Raw genomic sequence first — 26,047 nt, forward strand, 5'->3', positions numbered from 1 at the left:
AAGGCAGCTACCAGGGGACTTGGTGTTCCACTGGGGCCATTCCCCAGCTGCTTTATTATCACCACCATCTAGCTGTGTTTGGGCAGGGCCTGGGAACCCGGCCAGGGATCAAGGCCCCTCCATGCTCAGTGCTGCACCTGGGGCTCACTGACTAGGCATCAGACAGGATGTTACCCGCTAGCTCTACCTTGTATGGCTCAATGCGGAACAAGCGTCACGGACAGGGGCTCCACGCAGGCACAGGCAGCTTTCACTCCCTCGAGAGCCAGCAGAGACCATTCCAGGCCCCCAACACCCCAGCAGGCAGCACCAGAGCTGTCCTGCTTAAAGGGACAGCAGAACTCCCCTGCCTTGCAGAGGAGCATAGGCTGAGCATTGGCTATGCACATGCACAAGGGCTTCAGGCCGCACACTAATCACCCACTGGGAGAAATTAGGACAACAGCTATGGCTGGTGGGTGGGGAGGGAGATGGTCCCACATCTGCCTACTGTGGGGTTCTTGCACCTTCCATGGAAATAGCTGGTGCTGGCCACTGCTGGAGTGGACATGGGACTGGATGGACCCTTGATCTAAAACAACTCAGCCGTTCCCATGTTCCTAAGACACCAGCTAAGCCCTTACATCTGGTATAATTGGTAGGGGTCCTTGCACACCCACTGTCGGCTGTTGTGGAGCCATTATGGTGGAGGTGAGATTTAAGAGATTTGGAAAACAAAGTTGCCCGTGAGTCTAACAGCCATTTCCAAGAGCTCCTAATGGCACCCCTTACCCTATGTATCTTCCCAGGGCAGCAATGCGAAGGGTGAGCTGAGAGAGAGCACAATTTCCAATCCACGCCCGGACAGTTATTAAAGGGCAACCCCCCAAATGTTTCCAGGAAGGGGAAAGAAAAGCCCCGTTCCCAGAGTTTCCTTATTTGCCTGAACAGCTGGCCAGACTCTCTCGCCGGGCTTGCTGCCCAAGAACAGACTCACCCTCCAGGATCAGAGCAAGGCAGAGACATTTCAGTCCCAGAGCCTGCGGGACATTTCTAAGGTGAAGAGCACAAGCATTTGGTGTGAGAGTGCTGCTCCGGTCCTACTGCAGTGCTGCAGCTGTGACGCAGCACATGAACACCTACGCATGATGGCGTTTGGTATCCCACGCTCCGGTTGTGACAACGTGGCCTCCAGATGTGATGGTCACAGCTGGATTGGCTCATGTTTTCTATGGATCCCACTGGCAATTATCCCAGGTCCATTTGTACTTTAGCATCCCAGCTCAGGCTCCTCCTCTCCCAACAGATGGCATTGCTTGCAGGGAGATAATGAAGAGCATCGCTGCCCAGACGGATGAGCCCAGGAACATTCACTGCATAGGTGGAGTGCTGACAGGGGATAGAGGAGTAGTTGAGAGGGGATCTGTACCTTGCCCACAAATGCCACCAGCCGGGCATTGGCTGGGATCTCATCAGAGCTAAGCCAGAACTCCGAATTGTCATCCGAAGCTACGGAAAATTGGAAATCCCCTGTGAAGCAAGGAAGAACGTAGTTGTTAATAGAAGACAACAAGAACGACCATACTGGGTCAGACCAATGGTCCATCCAGCCCAGTATCCTGTCTTCTGACAGTGCCAGATGCTTCAAAGGGAATGAACATAACAGGGCAATTATTGAGTGATCCATCCCTTGTTGTCCTGGCCCAGCTTCTGGCAGTCAGAGGCTTAGGTACACCCAAGTGTGGGGTTGCGTCTCTAACCATCTTGGCTAAGAGTCATTGATTGACCTCTCCTCCAGGAACTTCTGATCTTTTTTTTTTTTTTTTTTTTTTTTAAACACAGTTATACTTTTGGCCTTCACAAAATCTCCTGGCAATGAGTTGCCCAGGTAAACTGTGTGTTGTGTGAAGAATTGCTTCCTTATGTTTGTTTTAAGGCTTTAATTTCATTGGATGACACCTCATTCTTGTGTTATGGGAAAGGGTACATGACACCTCTTTATTCACTTTCTCCACACCAGTCATGATTTTATAGACCACTAGCATATCCCTCCCTTAGTCATCTTTTTCCAAGCTGAACAGTCCCAGTCTTTTTAATCTCTCCTCACATGGAAGCTGTTCCAGACCCCTAATCACTTTTGTTGTCCTTCTCTGTATTTTTTCCAATATATCTTTTTTGAGATGGGGCGACCAGAGCAACAATGGAGCAAAGCAGAAGCAGCTGCCCCTGACGAGAATCCCCAAGACCCACAGGTTACAGTGTGGAACAGCAGCAGGCAAACAGGGATGACGGATGTTCCCGGCATTGCGGGACAACGGGGAGGTGGGGTGATGATGGTAGCTGGGTCACAACACCAGTGTAACTTGCTACATTAGGGGTCTCTGCCAGAGCACTCTGGAGCTACGCTGCTGTCCCGGGAGGGATCAGAGGTTGCTCTCTGTATCTCAGAGCCTTCTGGGCTGGTGGTAGTGGGGGCGGGGGGGGGGTAGTGGTATGGGATCCCTGCAGCTATACAGCTGCTCCTGCCTTGTGCCTGCGGGTGAGAAGGGGGCATAGCTTTATGGAGCTCCCTGAAGCCCCATTAATAATCTCAGGCTCTCTTCTGGTCTTCGAACCTAGGAGTCTCTGAACACCCCTGTCCGAGATGGCAAGGGTGAAAGGTAAGAGGCAGTGGTTCTAGTGCAACGCTCCCAGTCCAGCCCTTACAGGTGAGGGGCAGGGGAGATGCTCACCATCCTTGAAGGGGTGAATGTACCCAAAGATCCGCAGCCCATAATTCTTCCACTTGGGGAGACACAGCCAGCTTCTTCACCGTGGTGCGGGTCTGCACACGCCAGAGAGAGCGCAGGGACACATCACACCCTGGCCTCACTCTGGGCCACGTCACACTAGCACCCACACCCTCCAGCCCCTCCCCCACCTCACAGCCCCACTCTGCTTCACCAGGGTCCCTAGAGAGGGTGAAATTCCACTGCCAGGGCAGGGCCCTCGGGCCCACTTCAGTCCCACACCTTAAACACCCCTCATGGAGCGAAATTCCCCCTAGAGAAAGGATCCCATGGATCCCACAGGAGTTATCTGTCCAGGATCGGTCCCTACGGGATCCCTGACTCACAGGCTCCCCCCAAGTGCAACGGGCTTTGGTCAGGCCCTCAGGAAGCCAAACGCTCTAGGCAGAGCAGATAGGCCAGCGACCCCCAGCCGAGCCGAGGGATGCTGCAGCCACGGCCCAGGGAGGGACTTGTACTCACGTGGGGAAAGAGAGGGAAGTGCAGGTTCTTCCTCAGGTGCCTCACGGCCCCTCCACACCAGTCCTCGAAGACGTGCAGGTTCACCTTCCCCTTGTACTGCAGAATGAACAGCCCCCACGGGGGTGTGAGAGTGCTTCCTGGGCTGGCCCCCCCACAGGGGTATGAAAGGGCTTCCCAGCTGGGCCCCTACCTCCCACCGGGGCGTGAGAGTGCACTGCGTCGCCCCCCACTCACGGGGGCGTGAGAGTGTTTCCAGGGCTGTTCCCCCCACGGGGGCGTGAGCGCGCTTCCTTGGCTAGGACCCCACCCCTACAGGGGCATGGAGAGCTTTCCTGGCCGGGCCCCTACCCACATGGGGGGGGGGTTTAGAGTGCTTCTCAGGCCTGGCCCCCAATCCCCAGGAGAGTGTCAGAGCGCTTCCCAGGCCAGGCCTCCACCCCCACGGGGGCGTGAAAGTGCTTCCCGAGCTGGGCACCCACCCCCACAGGGGCGTGACAGCACTTCCTGGGCTGGGCCCCTACCTCCCATGGGCTTACGTGCACCTCCCCGTCACTGACCAAAGACCATGCCCAAATCCCACAGGAGGCCGTGGGGAGATTCCCACAGGTGCTGGATCAGACCCCACTACACCAGGGGGCTCAGAGAGCGGCACAACACCTCAGCAAGGCTGAGGTCAGCACGCCAGGAGGGGAGCAGCTCGGGGGCTGTGGAAGGGAAAGGAATGTGCAGCCTAGTAGCACATGCTCCCCCTGCTCCGGGTGGCGTTCCAGGGGAAACGTGGGCGCAGGTTGCTGTTTTTCTTGGGGGTTGCGTGTTTTTAAACACACGTTTCCTGCCCAGCCAGCCAGGCTGCACCAGGGGTCAGAGCAGCCCCAGGTTCCTCAGTCAGCCCACGTTACTGCCAGCTCAAAGGAGGATCTGTTTCAGTTCAAGCCATGCCAGCTCCCCAGCCCTGGCGCTGTCTTCAGCCAGTCCTGAGCTCTCCCCAGGGTGATATGCAGTCACAGCAGGGCACAAATATACTGGTGGCTTAAACTGGGGCAAAACCCCATGTGACACTGCTCTCTATGTGCTTTACAAAAATATATTTATAAGTGTGAATATGATGTAACTGGAATATGCTTCATGCAAAAGGCCTCTTGTAAAGTATCATTACAAAGTTTATAATCTATTGAGTGTGGTCATCCTATTTGTATGACTGTATCATTCTTATATCTGAAAATAGGAATACGAAGTATAACTCTGAGGTCCTACTGTAATTATGCAAAGTTTGAGCCATTAATGGTGGTTTAGAACCTTGATGGCTCTCATTGACTAGGACAATTGATTGTAGATGGTTCTGTTTACCTGCAAGCCTCCACTGTATACATGCGGGCCAGCCCTGGAAGAATGGAGGAGGTCTAACAGGACATGTGAACATGTCACATGATACTGGAATCCATCTTAAACCTGGAGCTTTTCCATTTAGAAGGAGGGGTGGGAACCCAGAGAGAGACAAAAGATTCCTGGCTTGTGACAAAGCTATAAAAAGGGGGTGGAGCAGGACAAAGTGGGTCCCAGTCATGAGAAAACCCCTGCTTTTCACCTAGGAGGCCTGCAGGAATAACAAGGACTGTACCAGGGGAAAGGATTGGGCCCAGACTAGGAAGGAGTCTAGTCTGTGAAAGCAGCTTATTGGGACATCTCTGAGGGTGAGATTTACCTGTACTCAGTTTCTTAGTGTATTAGGCTTAAACTTGCAGGTTTTGTTTTATTTTGCTTGGTAACTTACTTTGTTCTGTCTGTTATTACTTGGAACCACTTAAATCCTACTTTTTATAGCAAAGAGCTGTGCGTATCTCTCTATCAGTGTTATAGAGGGTGGACAATTTGCAAGTTTACCCTCGTATAAGCTTTATACAGAGTAAAATAGATTTATTTGGAGTTTGGATTCCATTGGGAACTGGGTGTCTGGGTGCTGGAGATAAGTGACCTGCTGAGTGTTTTTCAGTTAAAGCCTGCAGCTTTGGGGGTGTGGTTCAGCCCCTGAGTCTGTGTTGCAGCAGGCTTGCGTGTCTGGCTCAACAAGGCAAGGTTCTGGAGTCCCAAGCTGGCAGGAAAAACAGGTTCAGAGGTAATCTCAGCTCATCAGGTGACGGTCCCAAGGGTGTCTCTGTGACCTAAACCCATCACACCCCAGTCTACAGCAAGTCTTAGAAGCCCGCCCCCTGCAGATACAGCCAATCCCTGGCTGATGAAAAAGCCAGCTGCCAGCAATGGGCCTAGCACCATATCCTAAATGCCCTAGACATAGCTCAAGTTCCAGAGATGAGAGCCTTCCCCAAAGCCTGACCAGCCGTCCCACTCCTACAGCTTTCATGGGCCAGCTAGGCCTCATGGCTAGGGACCCAGGGATTGTTCCACCATTAACCCCCATTTCTTTCCCCTCTGGCTTTGTACTTTTGACAACCCCCCTTCCCGTGAACATGGGATGGCAGCCGTCTTGGCCAACACATCAAGGACACAACTGGGGTCCCCCAGAGCTAAAAGCATGAGTCTGAGCTGCAGCTCCCTACCCAGGGCTGTAACAGACTCATCACTTACAGATCAGGCACCTGTAAAGCAGACATTGGCATGTTCCCGTTTACACCCCCAGGTCCAGGCAGGGCCGGTGCAACCATTCAGGTAACCTAGGCGGTCGCCTAGGGCACTAGGATTTGGGGGGGCACCATTTTCTTTGGCAGCGACCACAGCGGCTGGATCTTCAGCTGTCCTGGTCACCACCGGCACTTAGGCAGAGGGAGCTAGGGCAGGGCCGCCTGCAGCAAGTAAGGGGGAGGAGGGGCGGCACGCAGGGGAACTCCCCACCCCAGCTCACTCCTACCCCGCCTCGTCCCCGAGCATGCATGTGGTTGCTTCACTTCTCCCGCCTCCCAGGCTTGCGGGGTCAATCAGCTTAGGCGCCGCAAGCCTGGGAGGCGGGAGAAGTGAAGCAGTGACGGCGTGCTTGGGGTGCTCATGCTCGGAGCAGGGGTGAGCTGGGGCGGGGGTTGGGAAGCTGCCGCAAGAGGGGCGCCTCAGGGCGGAGTGGGGGAGCTACCATGGGGGGGTGTACCTCAGGACGGGGGGGAACTGCTGCAGGGGCGGGGAGGGGGTGCCGCAGGGCAGGGCAGGGCCGCAGGGGGGGGAGGGCACAAGGTGGACGTTTCACCTAGGGTGCGAAACATCCTTGCACTGGCCCTGGGTCCAGGCCAAGCAGATCAGAGTAGCGAGCAAAGCAGAGTTCTCAGCTCCTGGCGGGCCTCCCGTCAGCGGCCATTGCTAGCGTATGCCTGGCTGAAATCAGGCACGTGAGGGGGGATCGCAGGCAGGGGTTTGAAAGGCCAGGATCCATGTGTGGTGGCCATGCTCAGAGAGGGGAGGACACACAGAGAAGTGGCTGGGAAGCTGGGTGCCATTATTCCCTTTCCAAAGGCTCTGAGGAGAACCCAGTCGTTCCCCAGGGTGGATGCTGGCAGGAAGCAGAGGAGAGATTCAGGGCTGGTGCTGCCCACTCACCAAGAGACCACCCTGCCCATCTCCCCCATGCCATGGCCTGGAAAGGCCTGTGGTGGGCAGAGCCCAGAGCTGTGACCAATGGACACCTCTGATGGCCAGAGGCTCATGTCACCGGGGTGGCTCTGAGGCAGAAGAGGGATCCCAGTGTCTGTTGTGGGTTTACTGAGATGGTCGGCCAAGCCCCCAGCACCCTTTATCCCTAATGTGCTGCTGCGGGGCACCCTCCCAGCTGGTGCCCTGGCCCCCATTTGCCAGCTGCCTGCGGTGACTGCAGCTCCACCGGCCAGGCCCTGCAGCTAGGGAGGAAGGAGAGGAGTGGAGCCAAGGGCAGCTGGAGAGGCAGGAAGGCAGTGACGAAGTGCGGGGAGTCCAGAGACGGACTTGGAGCCGGACGGGAGGAAAGGGGCCTGTGGGTGACAGGGCTAAGAAACTTCACAGGGTGGCTGGGGCACAGGGGAGGGGCAGGGAGCAGTGTCTCGGGAGCAGCCCCAGCAGTCTCCAGTCACTCCGCACAGGCACACACTGCCATGGCCATGCACAGCCCCAGCCCTGGGAGCCTGGGGAGGTCTCAGCACCTGGCAGCACAATGAGACTGGGAATGGAGGGAGGGGAGACAGGGACCCCTGAGCTGTGCCCTGGAGATCAAAGGGTGCCAGCTAACCACGAGGGTCAGCATAGCCAAGGGCTCCCTCCCGCCTCTCCGGTCTGGTCAGCTGTGCAGTGCCCCTCCCTGCAAGGGCTCGCAGCTCTCCTCCCCGCTGCTGGACTTTCATGTCGGGGCTGCAGTCAGGGTCAAAGCAACTAAGAATTGAGTGCCGGGTCCTCGTCTCCTGGAGCTGCCCCCACTTGCAATCACTGGAGAAGCTGAATCTCCGGGCTGTCTGCGCGGCAGGAATGCAGTGGGATGATGGACTCCAAGGTCCTGGCTCGCATTAACACAAGCAGTGCTATTAATGCCTCCTCTCCTGCTCAGGCGCAGCAAGGGGGCTCGCTCGCTGCACAGCCCCCGCCCCAGCCGGGGAAGAGCGACCCTGTGATGCTCCACCACTATCTGCCCATCTGCTGCACCGATCACTGCCATGGCTTGCTGCCGCCACCCGCTCCCGCACCTGTCTGCTCAGCAGCCTCAGAAGAGCATCAGCAGGGAATTTTTCCCTGCCAAGAGCCACACCTGCCCTGCCAACCGCCATGCCCTGCCACCAGCCATGCCAACCACCCCATGCCCTGCCTGCTCTGCCAACTGCCATGCCCTCCCACTAGCCATGCCAACAACCATACTCTGCCACCAGTTATGCCAACCCTTCCATGCCCTGCCAACTGCCATGCCCTTCCATGAGCTGTGCCAATCACTATACCCTGCCACCAGACGTGTCAACCCCACCATGCCCTGCCTGCCCTGCCAACTGCTACGCCCTGCCAACCACCATGCCCGCCATGAGTCGTGCCAACCCTGCCATGCCCTGCCTGCTCTGCCAACCACCATGCCCTGCCACCAGCTATGCCCTACCTGCTCTGCCAACTGCCATGGCCTTCAACCAGTCGTGCCCACAAAGCCCTGCCACCAGCTGTGCCAACCCTGCCTGCTGTGGCAACCGCCACGTGCTGCCACCAGCCATACCAACCCTGCCATGTCCGGTCAACAGCTGTGCCAACACCACCAGGCCCTGCCACCACATGTGCCAATCCTGCCACACTCTGCCTGCTCTGCCAACCACCAGACCCTGCCACCAACTCTGCCATGCCCTGCCATCAGCCATGCCAACCCTGCCATGCCCTGCCAACTGCCATGCCCTCCCACCAACTATGCCAACCACCACAGCTCTCTCATCAGCCATGTCAACCTACCACACCTTGCCAACAGCCATGCCCTCCCACCAGCCGTGCCAACTGCCCTGTCCCCTCGCCAGCTGTAACAACCACTCCACATGCCACGCCCCTACAGCTTCACCAACTATATCCTGCCAATAGCCATACTCCTCAGATCTGTTAACAACCACACCATGTGCTATGCCCCTACAGCTTCACCAACTATGCCCTGCCATGAGCCACTCTGCCAACCACATCGCACCAGCTCTGCCAACAACCATGATGCCCCAACAGCCACCTCACTACAGCACTGCTGACCATGCTGGGCCTTCGATACCCACTGAACTGCAGCTGTGGCACAGAACGGGGCTTTTCGCCACACGCCAATGAACAATAACCCCCAAAACTGAGCTGTTGCCAGCTGGGAACCAGCAGGGGAGGTGCCCACTTGGTTTGCTTGGGGAATCAGGCGTTAGGCTGCAGCATCAGGCATGGGGATGCTCCCAAACCCCAGGAAATGGCTGTCCCTCTCCTGCAGTGCTGCCATCCCAGAGGGTTTGCTTCCCCTCACAGCTCCCGGGACTGGGTGGAACCAGAGCCATGTCCACTTTGGCCCATACACCTGTGGGGTTACTGCCATGCTTGCGATCCAGGGCCAGACCTCGATTGAGGTAGCCCGGCTGGATGAGGATCTGACCCACGATACTGGGGAGCAGCAGAGACCAGCAAGGTGAGACCCATGCCCCTCTCAATGGGGCGTCTGCGCAGATGCCAGCCCACAGCACCCCACCAGGTCACAGCGTGCTTATCTGCAGCTCTCTCCAAGTTCTAGGAGCTCCCCGCAGAGGCCTCGCACCCTAGGCAACAGGGTTTCGTTACCAGGGGTGGCTCTATGCTTTTTGCTGCCCCAAGCATGGCAGTCAGGCAGCCTTTGGTGGCACGCCTGCGGGTGGTCCTCTGGTCACGTGGATTTGGCGGCGTTTCTGTGGGTGATCTGCGCCGAATTGCTGCCAAAGCTACAAAACCGGCAGATCTCCTGCAGAAAAGCCGCCAAAGGCTGCCTGACTGCCACCCTCACAGTGACCAGCAGGCTGCCCCCTGCAGCTTGCCGCCCCAGGCACGTGCTTGCTGTGCTGGTGCCTGGAGCCGCCCGTTCGTTACATCCACCAAACCCATTGCAGGACAGGGAACTAACATCCTGGGGCGTCTAACAGGTAATTGGATCTGGTCCCGGAGCAGAGCCCACCACGCGGCACAGCAGCCTGGGCTCCCTGCACTGATGGTACTCGCTCACCTGAGAGATGCAGTCATTTGGGAGGCAGCTTCCCGTCCTTGGTGTAATCAAAACACAGCCTCTGCCTGGGGAGCAGCTCTCAGCACCCCCACCTCCCGAGCACTGTGCTAACAAGCCCTTCCCAGCTACAGCCCCAGGTCTTGCAGAGATCGCCTCCCCTCCCTGTGGCAGAGGCAGCCGAGACGCCGCTGGCATACGGCATGAGCTCAGTAGGCAGAGAGATGCCTGGCACAGGTTTCAGATGATCTGACCCTGCTGCTGAGCTCTGTCCCGAGTCCCACTCTTACTACTGCTCTGCTGGAGGACAGTGCAAAGGGGGCCTGGGCCAAGCTGTCTGCTGGCCGCGTTTCCTACACTGAGCCATGATGAATGAAGAACTCCATGGCTTCTGCTCTCCCCCGGCTGTGTGGCTGATGCTGTCGCCAGGGCCCGGAGCTCTCAGGGAGGGAGGCCTTGACCCCATGGAAAAGGAGCGCTACCGCCAGCTGTGAGCGCCCCTCCATCAACCCAGCACAGTCAGAGGGGAAGAGCTGTTTGATGATCCCGCAAGTTCTCCAACGCCCGTCCCCCTGCCCCAGCATTGGCTCCGGCACTGTCAGCGAGGACACCCCGACTTGCCCCAAAGACGTGCCCTGCCCAGCTCACCTGCTCGTTCCATGGCAGAACATGCTTGGTCACGTTCAGCCGGGGGGGCCTCCCAGCTCCATCCGCTCCTGGACCTCTGGAAAGCCAGCCATCAAAGCCCTGCCCTTCGCCCTGCTGGGGAAACCGAGGACAAGGTGAGAGAGCAGCATCCTAGGGAGGGGCCAGGGCAAGAGGAGGAGGGAAAACAGGTGACATGGATGCCTACCACCCCAACAGGCTTTGCAATCACCAGGCGATACTGCATGGCGGCTCAGGGCAGGCGGTGAAGATGAATCCCGTCTTGTGGGGGAATTTCAGGCTGGTTAATTGGAACAACTCCAGTGAGGAGGCTGGCAAGGCTGACTCATGTGCCAGAAGGGCCAGGGGATCTAAACATCTCTTGTGAGCTGCCAACACTCAGGCAACGGGGCTGGGGGCCATTCTGTGACCTGGCAGGAAGCGTGCGGGAGAGCAGAGAACTTTCCTGTCTAACCCAGACATGACCCCCGGCGCCTGTCTCAGCGCCTCCCCAGCACCCCTAAAAACCCAAACAATGGCACAGGACCATTCTTGGGGATCATTTGTATTGCAGCAGCAAGGAGAGGCCCCACTGAGCCAGGGGCAATGTATCCCCAACAGAGACAGCCCCCGCCCCACAGAGCTTACAGCCCAAGCATGAGACAAGCATGTCCCTGGACAGAGTGATAACAGCCATGGTGATCTCCGTCACTTCGTCCTCAGCCATGGGGGAGGGGAGCAGACAGATTGAGCACATTATGCGGAGGGGAGGTGGGGAAAGAAGAGGTTAAATGTATCCATTAAAGGAAGGGAAGCCAGAGCAGTGAGTTGTGCATGCTCTGTTCTAGCCAGAGCCATTTCCCAGCACGTGGCTTTGATCCTAGTGGCAGGGAAGTTGCGGGAGCAAGGGTAGCTACCCATAGAGAGGGAGGGGCTGCCTGGGGATGGGGGACTGTGTGCTCAGCGGAACAGGGGACCGGCCAATGGGACCAGGCCTGCTCATTCAAAGTACGGTACCACCAACCATCCCACGGCTGTGCTGGCAGAGGTGGATTTCAAAGCAGGAGCTGGTCAAAGCAGGTGGCTGGAGAAGAGGGCTGCATGGGAAAGATGAATGCAGATGGGGGTGCCCTCTGCGGCCCGCTTTCCTGCCATGTGCAGGGACGAGGCAGAGGGAGGCAGGAGATGAACCAAGCCTGCCCCAATCCGCTTGTGCCATCCGCTCCTCATTACACGGAGACAAATTACCGCGGCGACTGGGCTACTCGAGGAGGAAACAAAGCGCCTCAGCCCATGATAAACGACTCCTTGTCAAGCTCCCCGTCTGGTGGAATTAATTCCCAACCAGCTGCACCTAGCATGGGGAAGGGAGCAGGGACGGAGCCTGGAGCTGCAGACACCCAGCCAGCCCTGGAGCAGCACTGTTTGAGCCCATGGCAGCTGGGGAAGGGCTCTGGCTGGTGGAGTGCATGGCACAAGCTCGGGGCTGCCCCAGAGGACACACGGTGCTTGAACAGGAGGTCTCTAGGGGGAGCCACGAGCCTGGGAGCACAGCGAGCGCTGTACCTACATGCAAATGAAACTGTGCATACAGGAGGGTGGGGAGGGGGCCCTGTGGCCCAGGCAGCTCTTTACAGGCTCTGGAAGGAAGAGGCTCCATTTGCGGTGTGCAGTAGTGGCGAGAATAGTGCAGTGTCTCGTGACAGGGAGTACCCAGCCCCGATTCACAGTCACCCACTGCGCTAACTCGGAAAACTCACTTAACTGCTCAGTGCCTCAGGTTCCCCATCCGTACAAGGGAGAAAGCACAGTCCCGACCCCTGCTATCCAGCACGGGCTGAGAGCCCCTCTGACGAGAGGTGCTCTCTGTGTGTCACTATATCCACAGGCACAGCCTGACGCTGGCGGATAGCTGCTATTTGATAGGCCTCAGGAGGGCTGCTCTGGATTTCACCCCCCTCTTCACAGGTGAGCCAGCAGCCAGCAGCACCACCCGTGAGCTTGACCCAGGCACTGGGTGCGGAGGAAGAACAAAAGCCCAGGTCAACCCCGGTAACTGCAGTTACTCTGAGCCCCTCCCCACCCGATCCCAACGTCTCCCGGCAGCGAAATAAGGGCTGGTCTTGTGTCCTGGAGGCAACAGGAAACTCACACAGGGTTTGGGATAAGAGGAATGGACTCAATGGGTGTGAGGGAGACAAGCTCAGAAAAGAGGTGGGGGGCAGAATACTAGTTTATGAGAGCTATTCTCAAGCCATTAATGCAAAAGAGGACCAGGCTGTGAGTGGCATTCACCAGAAGCAAAGCCCGGAGACACCAGCCTGGTCACTCCCCATGTTCTGTAGTTCACTAGTGTAACACCTGTGCAAGGGCATAAGTATGGTGCAATCAGGGCTCCCACGTTCCTAGTCGAGCCGTGCGTACAAAGTCTAGTTGGCTTTGGCGAGTGTCACGGGTCCTGCCCCGCAGCACCAGGCCCGGGGGAGGAGAAAGTGTTTCCATCTGCTCTACGTCTCCCTTTTCTCCTACTCGGTCTCCAGACACATCATGTCAGTTTCATAGCACAGCAAGAAACTGATGAGGGCCCCAGGGCAGCAGGGAACAGAGTGCTGCAGCCTTCGGAAAGGGACACTCCCAGGCGCCGCTGCAGTTCGAGGCTGTAACAGGTAACATACACCCAGGTCACAGAGACACAGATGTAGTCATTGATGGAGCACGTAAGCCGCTACTCAGGGTCTTGTCCTTGAGCAGCTCAGCTAACAGGGAGCTCAAACCCTGGGGCTGTCACTGGACTCCAAAAACATCTCGCCGAAGGCGTGGACAAAATACACCAGCCGCTGAGGATTTTTGTGCACAGAGCTATCGATCTCCAGCTTGGGGGGTGTCATGGTACAATTCCCCACTCTGAACCTTAGCGTCCAAAAGATGGGGTACTAGCATGAATTCCTCTAAGCTCAATTACCAGCTTAGAACCTGTAGCGCTGCCACCAACCAGGAATTCCAGTGCCTGGTACACTCTGGTCCCCACAAAACCTTGCCCGGGGACCCCCAAGAACCAGACCCTCTGGATCTCAACACAAGGAAAGTAAACCCTTTCCCTCACCGTTGCCTCTCCCAGGCTTCCCCTCCCTGGGTTACCCTGGAAGATACTGTGTGATTCAAACTCCTTGAATCACAAAACAGAGAGGACAATTCACCTTCCTCCCTCCTTCTCTTTCCCCCTCCCAGACTCTTCCTGAGGCCATGTCTACATCTAAAATTTTGCAGCGCTGGTTGTTACAGCTGTATTAGTACAGCTGTATAGGGCCAGCGCTGCAGAGTGGCCACACTTACAGCAACCAGCGCTGCAAGTGGTGTTAGATGTGGCCACACTGCAGCGCTGTTGGGCGGCTTCAAGGGGGGTTCCGGGAACGCGAGAGCAAACCGGGAAAGGAGACCAGCTTCGCCGCGGTTTGCTCTCGCGTTCCCCGAACCACCCAGCAAACCGCAGGGAAGGAGACCTGCTTGCTCGGGGTTCCGGGAACGAGAGAGCAAACCGGGAAAGGAGACCAGCTTCGCCACGGTTTGCTCTCGCGTTCCCGGAGCCACCCAGCAAACCGCAGGGAAGGAGACCTGCTTGCTCGGGGTTCCGGGAACGAGAGAGCAAACCGGGAAAGGAGACCAGCTTCGCCGCGGTTTGCTCTCGCGTTCCCGGAGCCACCCAGCAAACCGCAGGGAAGGAGACCTGCTTGCTCGGGGTTCCGGGAACGAGAGAGCAAACCGGGAAAGGAGACCAGCTTCGCCGCGGTTTGCTCTCGCGTTCCCGGAGCCACCCAGCAAACCGCAGAGAAGGAGACCTGCTTGCTCGGGGTTCCGGGAACGAGAGAGCAAACCGGGAAAGGAGACCAGCTTGATTACCAGAGGCTTCCTCCTTCCACGGAGGTCAAGAAAAGCGCTGGTAAGTGTCTACATTGGATTACCAGCGCTGGATCACCAGCGCTGGATCCTCTACACCCGAGACAAAACGGGAGTACGGCCAGCGCTGCAAACAGGGAGTTGCAGCGCTGGTGGTGCCCTGCAGATGTGTACACCTTCAAAGTTGCAGCGCTGTAACTCCCTCACCAGCGCTGCAACTTTCTGATGTAGACAAGCCCTGAGAGAAAGTAATCCTGGCACAAAGAGAAATCAGCCTCTCTCTCCCTCTTCCCTCCTTTCTTCCCACCAATTCCCTGGTGAATCCAGATCCAGTCCCCTGGGGTCTCACCAGAATAAAAAAACAATCAGGTTCTTAAACAAGAAAAGCTTTTAATTAAAGAAAGAAAAAACAGTAAAAATTATCTTTGTAAATTTAAGATGGAATATGTTACAGGGTCTTTCAGCTATAGACACTGGGAATACCCTCCCAGCCTAAGTATACAAATACAAATTAAAATCCTTTCAGCCAAATACACATTTGAACTTCTTCCAACCAAATACACATTTGCAAATAAAGAAAACAAACATAAGCCTAACTCGCTTTATCTACCTAGTACTTACTATTCTGGACATATAAGAGACTGTATCAAAGAGATTGGAGAGAAACCTGGTTGCACGTCTGGTCCCTCTGAGCCCCCAGAGTGAACAACCACCAAAATCTAACAGCACACACAAAAACTTCCCTCCCTCAAGATCTGAAAGTATCCTGTCCTCTGATTGGTCCTCTGGTCAGGTGACAGCCAGGCTCACTGATCTTGTTAACCCTTTCCAGGCAAAGAGATATGAAGCACTTCTGTTCTATTAACTCTTACTTATCTGTTTTTGACAGGGGGTGACAACAATCCCTCATATACGGCCACAAAGCTGGAGAATTGGGAGTTGGTTCTTCTAGGACCGACACCTTCAGTCTCTCAGGGCAGTGCACTGTTTCAATAGGGAGGGTCTAACAGCTACTTGAGACACCATCCCCACACCTGCACCTTAGCCGAGGCTGGCATCACGTCACTACAAAGGCACTGCTCCTCTGGGAGGGTGACCTCCAGGGCCAGACTCAGCTGCTTCCAACTTCAGCTGTTTTCCCTGATGCCTTGTTCAAAACAACGGCTGGTTAGATTTTTGTTTTACTTTAAACAAACATGCGCACGTATGCGCCCCCCAATCTCCTTTTTCTCATCACTAGAAGGGATTCCACTCAATAATTCCCCGTCAGGCAGAGAACCGGCTCTTCCACCATCAAGGCAAATGCTTTGAAAAGCTAAAAAATGGGCTTGTCTGTTGGAAACTGAGAGGTGACAGCTGACAAGAACAAGGAGCAATGGTCTCAAGTTGCAGTGGGGGAGGTCTAGATTGGATATTAGGAAAAACTTTTTCACTAGGAGGGTGGTGATGCACGGGAATGGGTTATCTAGGGAGGTGGTGGAACCTCCATCCTGAGAGGTTTTTAAGGCCCGGCTTAACAAAGCCCTGGCTGGGATGATTTAGCTGGGGTTGGTCCTGCTTTGAGCAGGGGGTTGGACTAGATGACCTCCTGAGGTCTCTTCCAACCCTAATCGTTTAGGATTCTATGATCTGCATACTCTGGCACCAATTACAGCCAGAGATAGACGGGGCTCTGTTGTACCATCCTGGGCTAATCGGGGGCTAGGAATCCCAAATGGGAACGTCTCTTTGCCAATCACAAAGTTGGGGGGTCTTTGCTGGCTGGTGAGAGCAGCTGGTTGTGGGCGAAGTGTTAAAAAGGAACTGGTTTGTCCAGCCGGGAGAAGCAGCGGGAAACTATTCCCTGTGCAAAGGTTAAGGCAGCTGGAGAAGGGGATGTGATTATTACTGATAGTTTCTCTGGCACTGGGAGCGGGAGGTGCTTGCTGGAGCTGGGCAGAGGCACTGATCTGTTTTATTCCACTAGGGTAGCCAGCATGGATCAGCATTATCCATTGGGCAGCCGGTGCCCTGCAATGGGGAGCTCAGCTCCCTCTGCCACAGCTACCCCCATCAAAGAGCCTCAGTGGCAACGAGAGGGTTTGATTCATCATTACTGCAGTGGAGAGTCTGCGCTGCACCAGCTCAGTGCACATCACGAACCCTCCCCGGCCGGGGGCCGGGCCTTATGAACCCGGCATGGAACCAGTTTGGGGGCATTCCGCTTTCCCACCCCGGCTCTCCCTTTCCGCCCCATCTAAGCACTGATTTGCTCGATGAATGTTTGGCTCTGAGGTGGGGCTTATCGATTAGGCTCTGGCTAATTGATAGTGGGCAGTAAGTGGTAACGGTAATCCATCCATCTGCCACTTCCACTCGCTGGCTGCATGGCTGCAATCCCATCAAAATCAACGTTCACCTTGGCACATCATTGCTGTCCCAGGCCTCAGTGCTGCTCCCCGCACGAGCCATTCCCAGCATCACGGCTGGGCTTGTATTTATTTCTTGGCCTCCTTACGCTCCCTTGGAGGCCTGGCTCTCATTAGCTTCATTCTACATAGGAGGTAACTAGAGCCCAAAGAGGTCAGGGGACTTGCCCAAGGTCACACACGAAGCAGGTGGCAGAGCCAGAAATTGAACCTTGACCTCCTGACTCCTGGTCCAGTGCTTAAACAACAAGCCCACCCTTCTTCCTCCCTTTCCCTCAGCTAGCATTGCCAATGAATGTTCCTCTGGGCTCAACAAAGAGAGATACAGTCTGCCCAGCAGAGCTCAGAGCAGGAGGGCGTTGCCGGCTCTTGATGCGGTAGGAGGAGCTGCTTGCAGATAGAAGGGGCAGGAAGTCTGAATGGCTGCTCCTGCTTCACAAGCCATGGGCTCTCTCAGGAAGAATCCCCTTTCCTTAGCATGTATGGTCTCTGGGCCCTGCCTGTAGTGCTGTTGGCTCTGCAATAAACACAGCTGGCGGAGGAGTCTGCTGGGACTAGAGATCTCACCTGATACGGCTCACGCTGCTCCCATACCGGGAGTGATGTAACAGTGCTTCTGCAAAGTTCTGTTATCCCCAGCGGACTGGTCCCCAGTACTGAGAAGAAGAGAAGCTCAGTCCACCCTCCCCTGCCATGGAGAAGTTGGTAAAGCAGAGCCGAGCACCAGCAGCTGGAGCAGAAGTGAGGTGCCGGGTGACATTAGCCCACTGGTTGAAATAGGGCATGCCTTGCCCAGTCACCCCTGGCGTGAGTCGCTGGGCAATGGAACAGGCCATGTGGAGGCGGGATTCCTGTTTGGTTCTCTTCCTTTCAAAGGGATCAGGTTAATCCAATTGCAGGTGTCTGTCTCCCAATTTAGAGGGATTAGGCCAGCGCTTGCCTTCAAGCCACAACTCAGGATTGACTCAATTGTGCTGATCGGCCTGGACGGTGCAGTAATTCCTATGCCTCTCTCTGGGCAGGACCCTGTGCCCAAAGTCTGTTATTAACCAAGACAGCTTGAAATGGGAGTGTCACCATGTCACAGAGTGTGGGGGAGTCAGGGCCCTGCACCCCCGGCTTCCTGTGATTCACCATGACTCTCAGCCAGTCAGTAAAGCAGAAGGTTTATTTAGAGGACAGGAACACAGTCCAAAACAGGTTTTGCAGGCACAGACAACAGAATCCTGCCCACTTAGGTCCATCTTGGGGTCCCAGGAGCACCACAGCTCCCTTGGGGGGTCAGAGCCCTGTCTGTCCTTCCCTCCATTTCCCAGCCAGCTCCTGAAACTCCTCTCACTCTCCAGCGTCCCCTCCCCCCAACCTTTGTTCAGCTTCCCGGGCAGAGGGGTCACCTGGCCTCTAACCCCTTCCTGGGTTCTCACGTTACATGCTCAGGCATCCTCCCTGCAGCCAGTCTCCCATCCCCCAATGCAGATCGTCCTCCCAGGCCAACACCCCCCACTCAGCATTCACAGACCACAGTAAGAACAGTCCCAGTTCCTCACACACCCCACTTCTCTTCCAAGAGGGGCCCTCTGCAGCATCTCGCTCAGCCCTTTAAGCCCTGGGCCATGCACGGCTTTTACTGCAAGCTGATCTTTCAAGAAGTATTCATGTCAGCAGAGCTGGGAGCTCCTGGGTTCAGAGGCGCTAGCTCCCAGCCTCGCTCTTTCACCACAGCTTCTTCCAGCACCGAGCCTCCAGCGGTAGGACCTCCTCGAAGTACATCCACCCAAGCAGGGCCCACAGAGCCCTGCTGGCCAAGCGAAGCAGCATCCAGTAGAGCTTATTAACCATGCCCCCGTTGGTGTGCAGCACTGCTCTCTAGTACACAGAAGCAGACCGGCTCCTGTGGGAGCAATTCTCTCAGTTCTCTCGTGGCTGATGTGAGCGTCGCTAATTAGAGCTTGCAGGAAAATGGAACAAATGTACCACGTTGACATTTGTTCCATTTGCTCCTTGATGTTTTCCATCTGCTGCCAGCGGAGGGATATTAGTCGGGTCTCTCTGAGCAGGGGACTGGGAGTTCAATTCATGTGCCTGGTGCCTGGGCTGGAGTCCAGCTTCCGACTGGGATGTCTGCAGATGAGACCCTCTTGTCAATCAGTCGTGCTCCCATCCTCCCCAGCTGGAGACAGAGGTGGCAGGTGCATACAGACGGCACCTGCATGCCTGGCCATTCCCCATGCGCCATCTCCGACAGGCAGATCTATGGCATCTCCAAAGGCACTTTGCAAAAATTAAACCGCCCCAGGAGAGAGAGCACCACTGAAGGACATCGCCCACCAGAAACCTCTCTAGCACCAAACCCTCTGCCCGGTGCATGTTCAGTGAGCTACACCGTGGCAAGAGACCAGAAGGTTTGCTAGGACTGGGGACTCTCTTCTGCATGCATGGACCCCAGAGGTGGGTGAATTCAGCAGCCAGACTGCTCCCCAAGCAGGTGATTGCTGAAGTGAAGGTGGAGAGCGGGGTGGGTTTTTGAAGCAGGTTTCCTTCATATTACCCACTCCCATCTGGCTTGGCAGTGATTTAGAAGCAAGCAGTGGAACAGCAGATCCAAAGGCAGTGCAGCTCAGGGTATCAGAGATAAATGCCTTGGAGGGAACTAACGATGGAAGAAGGAGAGATCTTCAGGAAACATAAAATGCTCTGAGTCCTTCCCCTTCCCTTTGGATGTCAGTGGTTTCTTCTTTCATCCTCGCCCTCATTCTTTAATCGCCTCCCACTTGGCATTCTCGGGGGCTTCTGGGAGACCCCAGCAGCTGGTCATTGTCCTCCGAGCCTTTGGAGCATAGATTCATGGATTCCAAGGCCAGAAAGGACTCATTGCAATCATCTGGGCTGAGCTCCTGTATGTCACGGACCAATGCACTGCCCTGGAATAATTCCTACAGCAGAGCTTTCAGGATAACCTCCAATCTGGACTTTCAAAAGGCCAGTGATGGAGAATCCATCATAAGCCTCCGTAATTTGTTCCAGAGGTTAATTACCCTCGCTGGTAAAAACGAGGCCTTATTGCCAGGCTGAATTGTCTAGCTTCAACTCCCAGCTGAGTGCACAGCCCCTCGTAACTGATGGCCTGGGGGTAAGTCTGTCTATACTTACCCCCCCAGTAACCATGCAATTGCTGATACTGGCCCCTGGCAGGCCGCATGCTGCAGGTCTGATTTAGTTACCTGGGCATCTGCGGTGCTAATGACAGCAAAGAAAAATGGACAGGAGGGAAAAAATAGCATCCTGCTCTTGAGTGTGACAAGGAAGACGAAAGCTCCAATCAGCCCCTCTCCAGAGCTCTCCCTGCTCCTGACACAACCCACCTTGGGGGAGACTAGGAGCCCTTGGGCCGTCCACAGGCAGCACAAAGATGGGCATGGATGGGGAGAAGTGACTTGCACAAGGTCACTGAGCGAGTCCCTGGCTGCATCCATCTGATAGCCTGCATCTCCCAGCTCCCAGTCCTGCGTGCCGGGTACTAGCCTATGCTGGGCTCCCTGCCCTGCTTACGGAGATACACCCACGCAGGTGCCAGGCATTTCACAACTGGGGACGTGAGGAGTGGCAGTGGTGCCCTGGCACGGGGACCCAGACGCAGGAAGATAGGAAGAGCGGAGACCTGAAGGAAGTAAGGAGGAGGAGAAAAGATGAAGAGAGGAGAGGAAAATGATGGTGGGGGTGTCCTAGTCTTTTAATCTGTGTCTGTTCAGCGCCTGGCACAGTCGGACCCTGATCTTGATCTGGGCCTCCATGTGCTACTGGAATTAATGATACTGAGCTATTAGTTATTTGTAGGCATACCAAGAGCCCAGGCTGCCCTGGGAGACCCATCACGCCAGGCCCTGTTCACAGCACAGTAAGGACCAGATAGACATGACAAACCATCCCCAGTTTACAGATGGGGAAACCGAGGCACAGAGGCACTCAGTGACTTGCCCTGGGACACTCAGGGAGTTTGTGGCAGAGGTGGGAATCAAACCCAGACCTCCCAAGACCGGCCTTCCTCTCCAGCCCCTGCTTGTCCAGAGACCCTTGCTGCTAGGGTACAGTGAGCAAAGGTTCCCTGAGCGCACCGGGACGCGGAGGCTGGAGGGACCATGCAAGAGGGCAGCCCTGGAGATGCCAGGGAGGGCCACTTCTGTGGCCAGCAGGGAAGGTAACACGTACATCACACGCCTGATCAGAGTGTGTGGCAGCCAGCGGAGACAGACAGTGGCAGATAAATGCTGTAAGCAAAGAGGAGCCCATTAGGATGCGTGGCGCTATGGAAGTAATTAGCAAACTTTGTCTAAACGAACTAATTAAAGCCCCAGAGGAGGGGAACAATGTCCTCTGAAAACGTGATTAGACAGGCAGCATAATTAGGCTTTGATTGTTTGAAAGGAAGAATTCCTTCCGCTCCGCTCCCGTGGAAAGTTTACCCCAAATTCCAGAGTGGCCTTTAGAGGATGTGCTGCTGCGGGGACAGGGGTGGGGAGGAGGTCTGAAGGTGTCAGCGCAGGGCAGAGGAGGGGGCAGCTGGTACTAGCGCTGTCCAAGTCCCTCCCATGCTGGTTCCAAAACTTAGTGGCACTTCCGTGCTGATTTCTGGAGGATTCGCTGGGGTCCCCGGGGACGGTGAGAGCTCAGCAGTGCCACAGGCTCGGTGCCCCCCATCCTGTGGCACAGGCCCTGGGGGAGGGAGAGAGGGAGATGATGGGTGGGATCCATCCATGTGGCACTGGCACTGGATTGATAACACACCAAATGGGGAAAGCCACATCGACCAAGCCTATTTCTTGCCATCTCATCACTGCCTAGTGTGCAGCTGGCTCTCATTAGCAGCACATGGTTGGGAAACCCAAATAAATGGCTCTCTCCACTCCCCGTCTCCCGCTCCGGGGTGGCTGAGCTGTAGCAGATAAAAGCTTCTGTGTTCCCTGGCACAGCGGGGCCACGGTGGCTCCGAGCCACGGCTCGGGAGAGAGAGGGGCTCTGCCAGAGGAGGGGCTGGGCACAGGCAGCCCTGCCTTAGCCTAGCTACAAGTTGCTGCCTGTGGACAGCAGCCTCTGTAATTAACACGCCACCGAGTTTAAACTGCTCTGGGCTCCAGTTTTCCCATCTCTGTTTATTTTAGCCTGATTGGTTTGCTTTGGATCCAGGGAGCTATTTCAGCCGTGGTTGTTTTTCTTCCCAACCACAGAACTTTCCCCCTCCCTGTACTGACAGAGGCAGCAATTCACAGCCGGGCTCCCCTGAGCTGGCCGCTGCTGCGGGGACAACTCTCCTGTTTGCTTACAGTGCTGGTGGGAAGATGGGACGTATTATGTTCAGATGGGGCAAGGCTCCGGTGATCTGCGAGATGCCCCTCCTGGCCTCGCTCGGGGGGCCACCACCACTGAACTGATGGGACGACAGAGAACAGGCAATGGGGTTTTGCCTTGAGGCAGCCCCCCTGGTACAGACAGGATCCACCATTACAGCCACAATTACAGTGAACCTCCACTTCAAGCAAGCCTTAGCTCCACCAGCGCCAACAGCCACTCGGCTGCATTAGCGGGGGCATCAGCGCAGATACCCAATGGCTGGAATGGGGCAAATCCCTAGGGTCAGCCTGCCTTTGCTTTTAAAGGGGCGTGTTGGGTTCAGATCAAAGCAGGGAGAACCCCAGACTGGCTGCGAAAGCTGCACCCCTCACATTCCCACCTGCCTCCCACAGGTTAGTAGGGCCTGCAAAGCGGTTTGAGACCGTCAGGTGATGGGACAAGAAACGCTCACAGGGTTTCTGCTCAGGAATGCCCTGGTGGGGCACCCTACCACAGCGCTGCTTCCTCTCTGGAGCCCGGCTAGTGCCATCTGACAGGCTGCAGCTCTCGGGAAAGCACTGGCAACCTTTGCAGCCAAAACCGGGGCCACGCTCTCCCCTAGTGGCCCTGTGTCCGCACCCAGCTCAGGAGCTATTTCAGTTCCCTCGGTAACCCCTGCAGGAGCCAGCCACCTGATTTTAAGCCAAACCTCCTTGAGGGGCTGGGGCAGAGAGAGCCAGGGGCAGGAAGGGGCCCATGCACAGCACCCGATCTATGCTCTGGAGTTCAGTGCGTGTGGCTGGGGAAGGGCAGCACCACACAGATCCCTATGCCAGGGGCTGCAGTGTGGCATGAAGAGCTCTGGCCGCACAGTGGGAGACACACAGGAGCCCTGCTGCCAGGCACATTCCGCATGCACAGAACAAAGGCAGGCACAACGCCCTTGGGTGCTGGCGGGCACAACCCACGGCTGTAACTACTGCCCCATCCTACCTGGGCTTGCTCAGCCGCTAACAGGGGCCAAAGCTGAAGCGCCTCTCAGTGGCCAGAGGGAAGGGTGCAGCTGCCAGCACATGAGGGCTACGGGGACTGGGGACGAGAAGCAGCTGCCCAGGGCCGCTGGCTGGGTCCCGCTTAACAGCTGCCTGTGCTCCAATGATGTACCCAAGCCACAGAGAGGCTGAGAGTGTTCAGCTCTGGCCTCTCTCCATCCCTCTAAGGGAGATCAGCCATTAGTGTCCCAGGAGCGCTCCCCCCGCCAGCAAGCATGGGACAGAGAAGGGTGCCGAAGCTGCTTCCATGGCCTGAGACCAAGCAATGCCCAGGGCCGTCAGGGCTGGTCCTTCCTCTCCTGAACAGCATAGAAGGGGAACAGATGCAGGCAGAGCCTCCGAGGGAAGGGGAGGGGTCAGGCAGGAGGTGATGGAGACAGCAGGGCTGGTCAGGGTGCAAAGGGTGAGGGGAAATTGCTGGGATAGACCACGCCAAGCAGGCTTTCCTGCTGCCCCGACTCCAGAACACAAAGGGGCATGCGATTCAACAGAGGCGACACATGAAATACAGGCTAAAAGGAAATACCTCTGTTGTGCCATTTATCAGAAACCTGTGGGACTCCCTGCAGCAGGGCAAGGCTGATGGTTTGGAAACCACTTAGGAACATCTGACAGAGGTTTACTTTGTCTAGCGGATACAGCAGGGAACTGGGTGTCAGGACACCTGGGTTCTATTCCTGCTCCCTGGCTGACCTGCAAGTCTCCGCTTGTCTGGGTGTGTCAGACAGGATGCTACAGACCCACTTTAATCGTGGCAGCCCCACGTGAAGGCTGTGCAAAGGGAAGAGGAGCAGGCTCGACTTTTGTACCAGGATCAGCATTTCAAGAGCTCTCAATCTTCATGCTTCAGGGCAGCAGCTTGGCCAGGAAGAAACAGCCTCAGCCTGATTTGTCCAGATTAGCTGCATTGTGGAGGGAGGTGCGGTTGGCCCTGGTATTTAAACCACCTGGAACTGGCCTCTGCTGAAGACGGTCCATTGCTCTGTCCTGTACTTCTCACAGTCTGCAGTTAGCTGGGGGCTCCAGCTACTGGCCCAGAGCAGGGCTCCATTGGCCCAGGTCTCTGCACATGGCATGCCAGCCTTTCCACATCCTGTGCTAATTGCTGCCACATGATCGTCATGCCAGTGCTGTTGCTGTTTCCCTCGCATCTCATGGCTGCCAACGCCTCGGAAAAGGGGCAGCGATCGGTCAATGTCACTGTTATCGTAGTGAGGGGAAATGAAGTATCACTGTCAGGCAGTGAAATATGAGCTTTCCCTCCGCTGGGCTCCCACGCTGCCAAGCCTGGCTTGGAGCCTGCGCGAGCCCTTATGGCACGGTCCTGGAGAAGCGAGCCAGATCCAACGTGCTCTTCGCGCTGCCTGGCTGCCCCTGGCGATGGGTGCTGCACGGCGCGTGTTTGGCAGGGCCGGCCCTGGGAAGGGCTGGTGCAGCAGCTGCGCCCAGGTACCCGCCAGCCCCAGAGGTGCTGCGCTGTCAGGAGCGGCTAACTGTCAGACGACAGCTGGGCTCTTGGCCCCGGAGAGTCCAGCAGGAACAGGGCCAAGTCCAGTTCAAATCCCCGCCTCTCCTCCCAGGCTCCATCCGATGGGCCAGCCCCAACGCCTTCCAAAGGGGCAAGGCCACCTGGAGACCCAACCCCGCTACCACACCCCTCCCAGCTCCCCACCTCGTGTTATTTCCTAGGGCAGGCTGACTCCCCTGTGCCCTGACCGGCCGAGTGGGGCTCTTCCCTTACTCTGCCCTTTCCAATAGGGTGATGCCAAGGGGGGGCTGCCCTGCAGCTCCTGCTGTGTGCTTGCCAAGAGGGCTCCTCATGGGGCCCCCCTGGACAGTGTGGTGGGCGTTCCAACCCAGGGATCTGGTCAGAGATCCCCACATACGTCGCTGGGGGGGATGGACCCATACAGGCCAACACACACATCCCTATGTGGCTTCCAACAGCACAGTCCCTTAAGAATGCCTGTTTTGTACTCCCCACCAGGGCCATCCTGTGGGCCACCCCAAACTCCCACCATGGGCTTCCCACCAGGGCTATCCCCTCTCCCTTCACAGGGCCCCTGCCTCCCTCAGGGCGCCCTCTGGGTCTGAGCAGCCCCCTTTTCCAGCTCAGCTCCAGGGGCAGCAGGAAGCCATGCAGGGCGATCCCAAGGTGCATCAGCCCCCTCCCCTGGCACGCACATGGCTCCAGCCCCCAGGCGCCTCCAGCCCAGAACCAGAACCGCTAGGAACTCATTTCCCATTTAACAGAGAGAGAGAAAAGACAGGCCAGCCTGTGATTACCATCTGCTCATCCTCCCGGCTCTCACTGGAGTAGTCAGCCTTTCTCTGCTGAGCCGCTGCCCGGGCCCCGGCCACACGCCTGCCAGCATCTGTCACCTCGCCCAGCCTCTCGCCATCTGTAAACAACAAACAGATGAAGTGGGGGTGCATGAGACTGCAGTTCCTGGCCAGCAAGCCAGCACCCACCCACCCACCCACCCACTCACTGCGGCCCTGGGGAGACAGGAAGGGGACTCTGCCCTACAGCGCAGTGCCAAGGAATGCCAAGGTCTGAGCTACCAGCACCACCACCTGTATCAGCCGTGGGCTCAGTCCACAGCCCTGTTCATAGCCAGGGCCAGTCTGTCCCCCTGCAGCTGCCACTTTCCTCCCAGCACCACAGAAAAGACCTGGCTGACATTTTCAGACTTGGATGCCACACGGAGGACACCCAAACCAATGACTCGATTCTCAGAGGCACTAGCGCCCGGGAGTCCTGCTGGCCACAGGGGCCCATGGAAGGGTTAACTTTAGGCACCCAGGTTTGAAAAGCAGAGCCCAAATCTCTAATGGCAACAGGGCTGTTGTGACGAG

At 56.5% G+C, this 26,047-nt stretch overlaps 1 protein-coding gene across 1 annotated transcript in view; it reads right to left on the reverse strand.

Annotated features, from left to right (window-relative positions):
- Positions 1-26,047, reverse strand: part of B4GALNT4 (beta-1,4-N-acetyl-galactosaminyltransferase 4) — a 133,589-nt gene that overhangs the window by 37,064 nt on the left and 70,478 nt on the right. Inside the window, 6 exon segments of the mRNA XM_030560758.1 lie at positions 1,409-1,509; positions 2,712-2,769; positions 2,771-2,803; positions 3,231-3,326; positions 10,513-10,626; positions 25,475-25,590. Of these exon segments, the coding sequence (XP_030416618.1) occupies positions 1,409-1,509; positions 2,712-2,769; positions 2,771-2,803; positions 3,231-3,326; positions 10,513-10,626; positions 25,475-25,590 (518 nt within the window).

This window comes from Gopherus evgoodei, chromosome 4 (genome assembly GCF_007399415.2).
Source record: "Gopherus evgoodei ecotype Sinaloan lineage chromosome 4, rGopEvg1_v1.p, whole genome shotgun sequence".
Classification (NCBI taxonomy): Eukaryota; Metazoa; Chordata; order Testudines; family Testudinidae; genus Gopherus; species Gopherus evgoodei.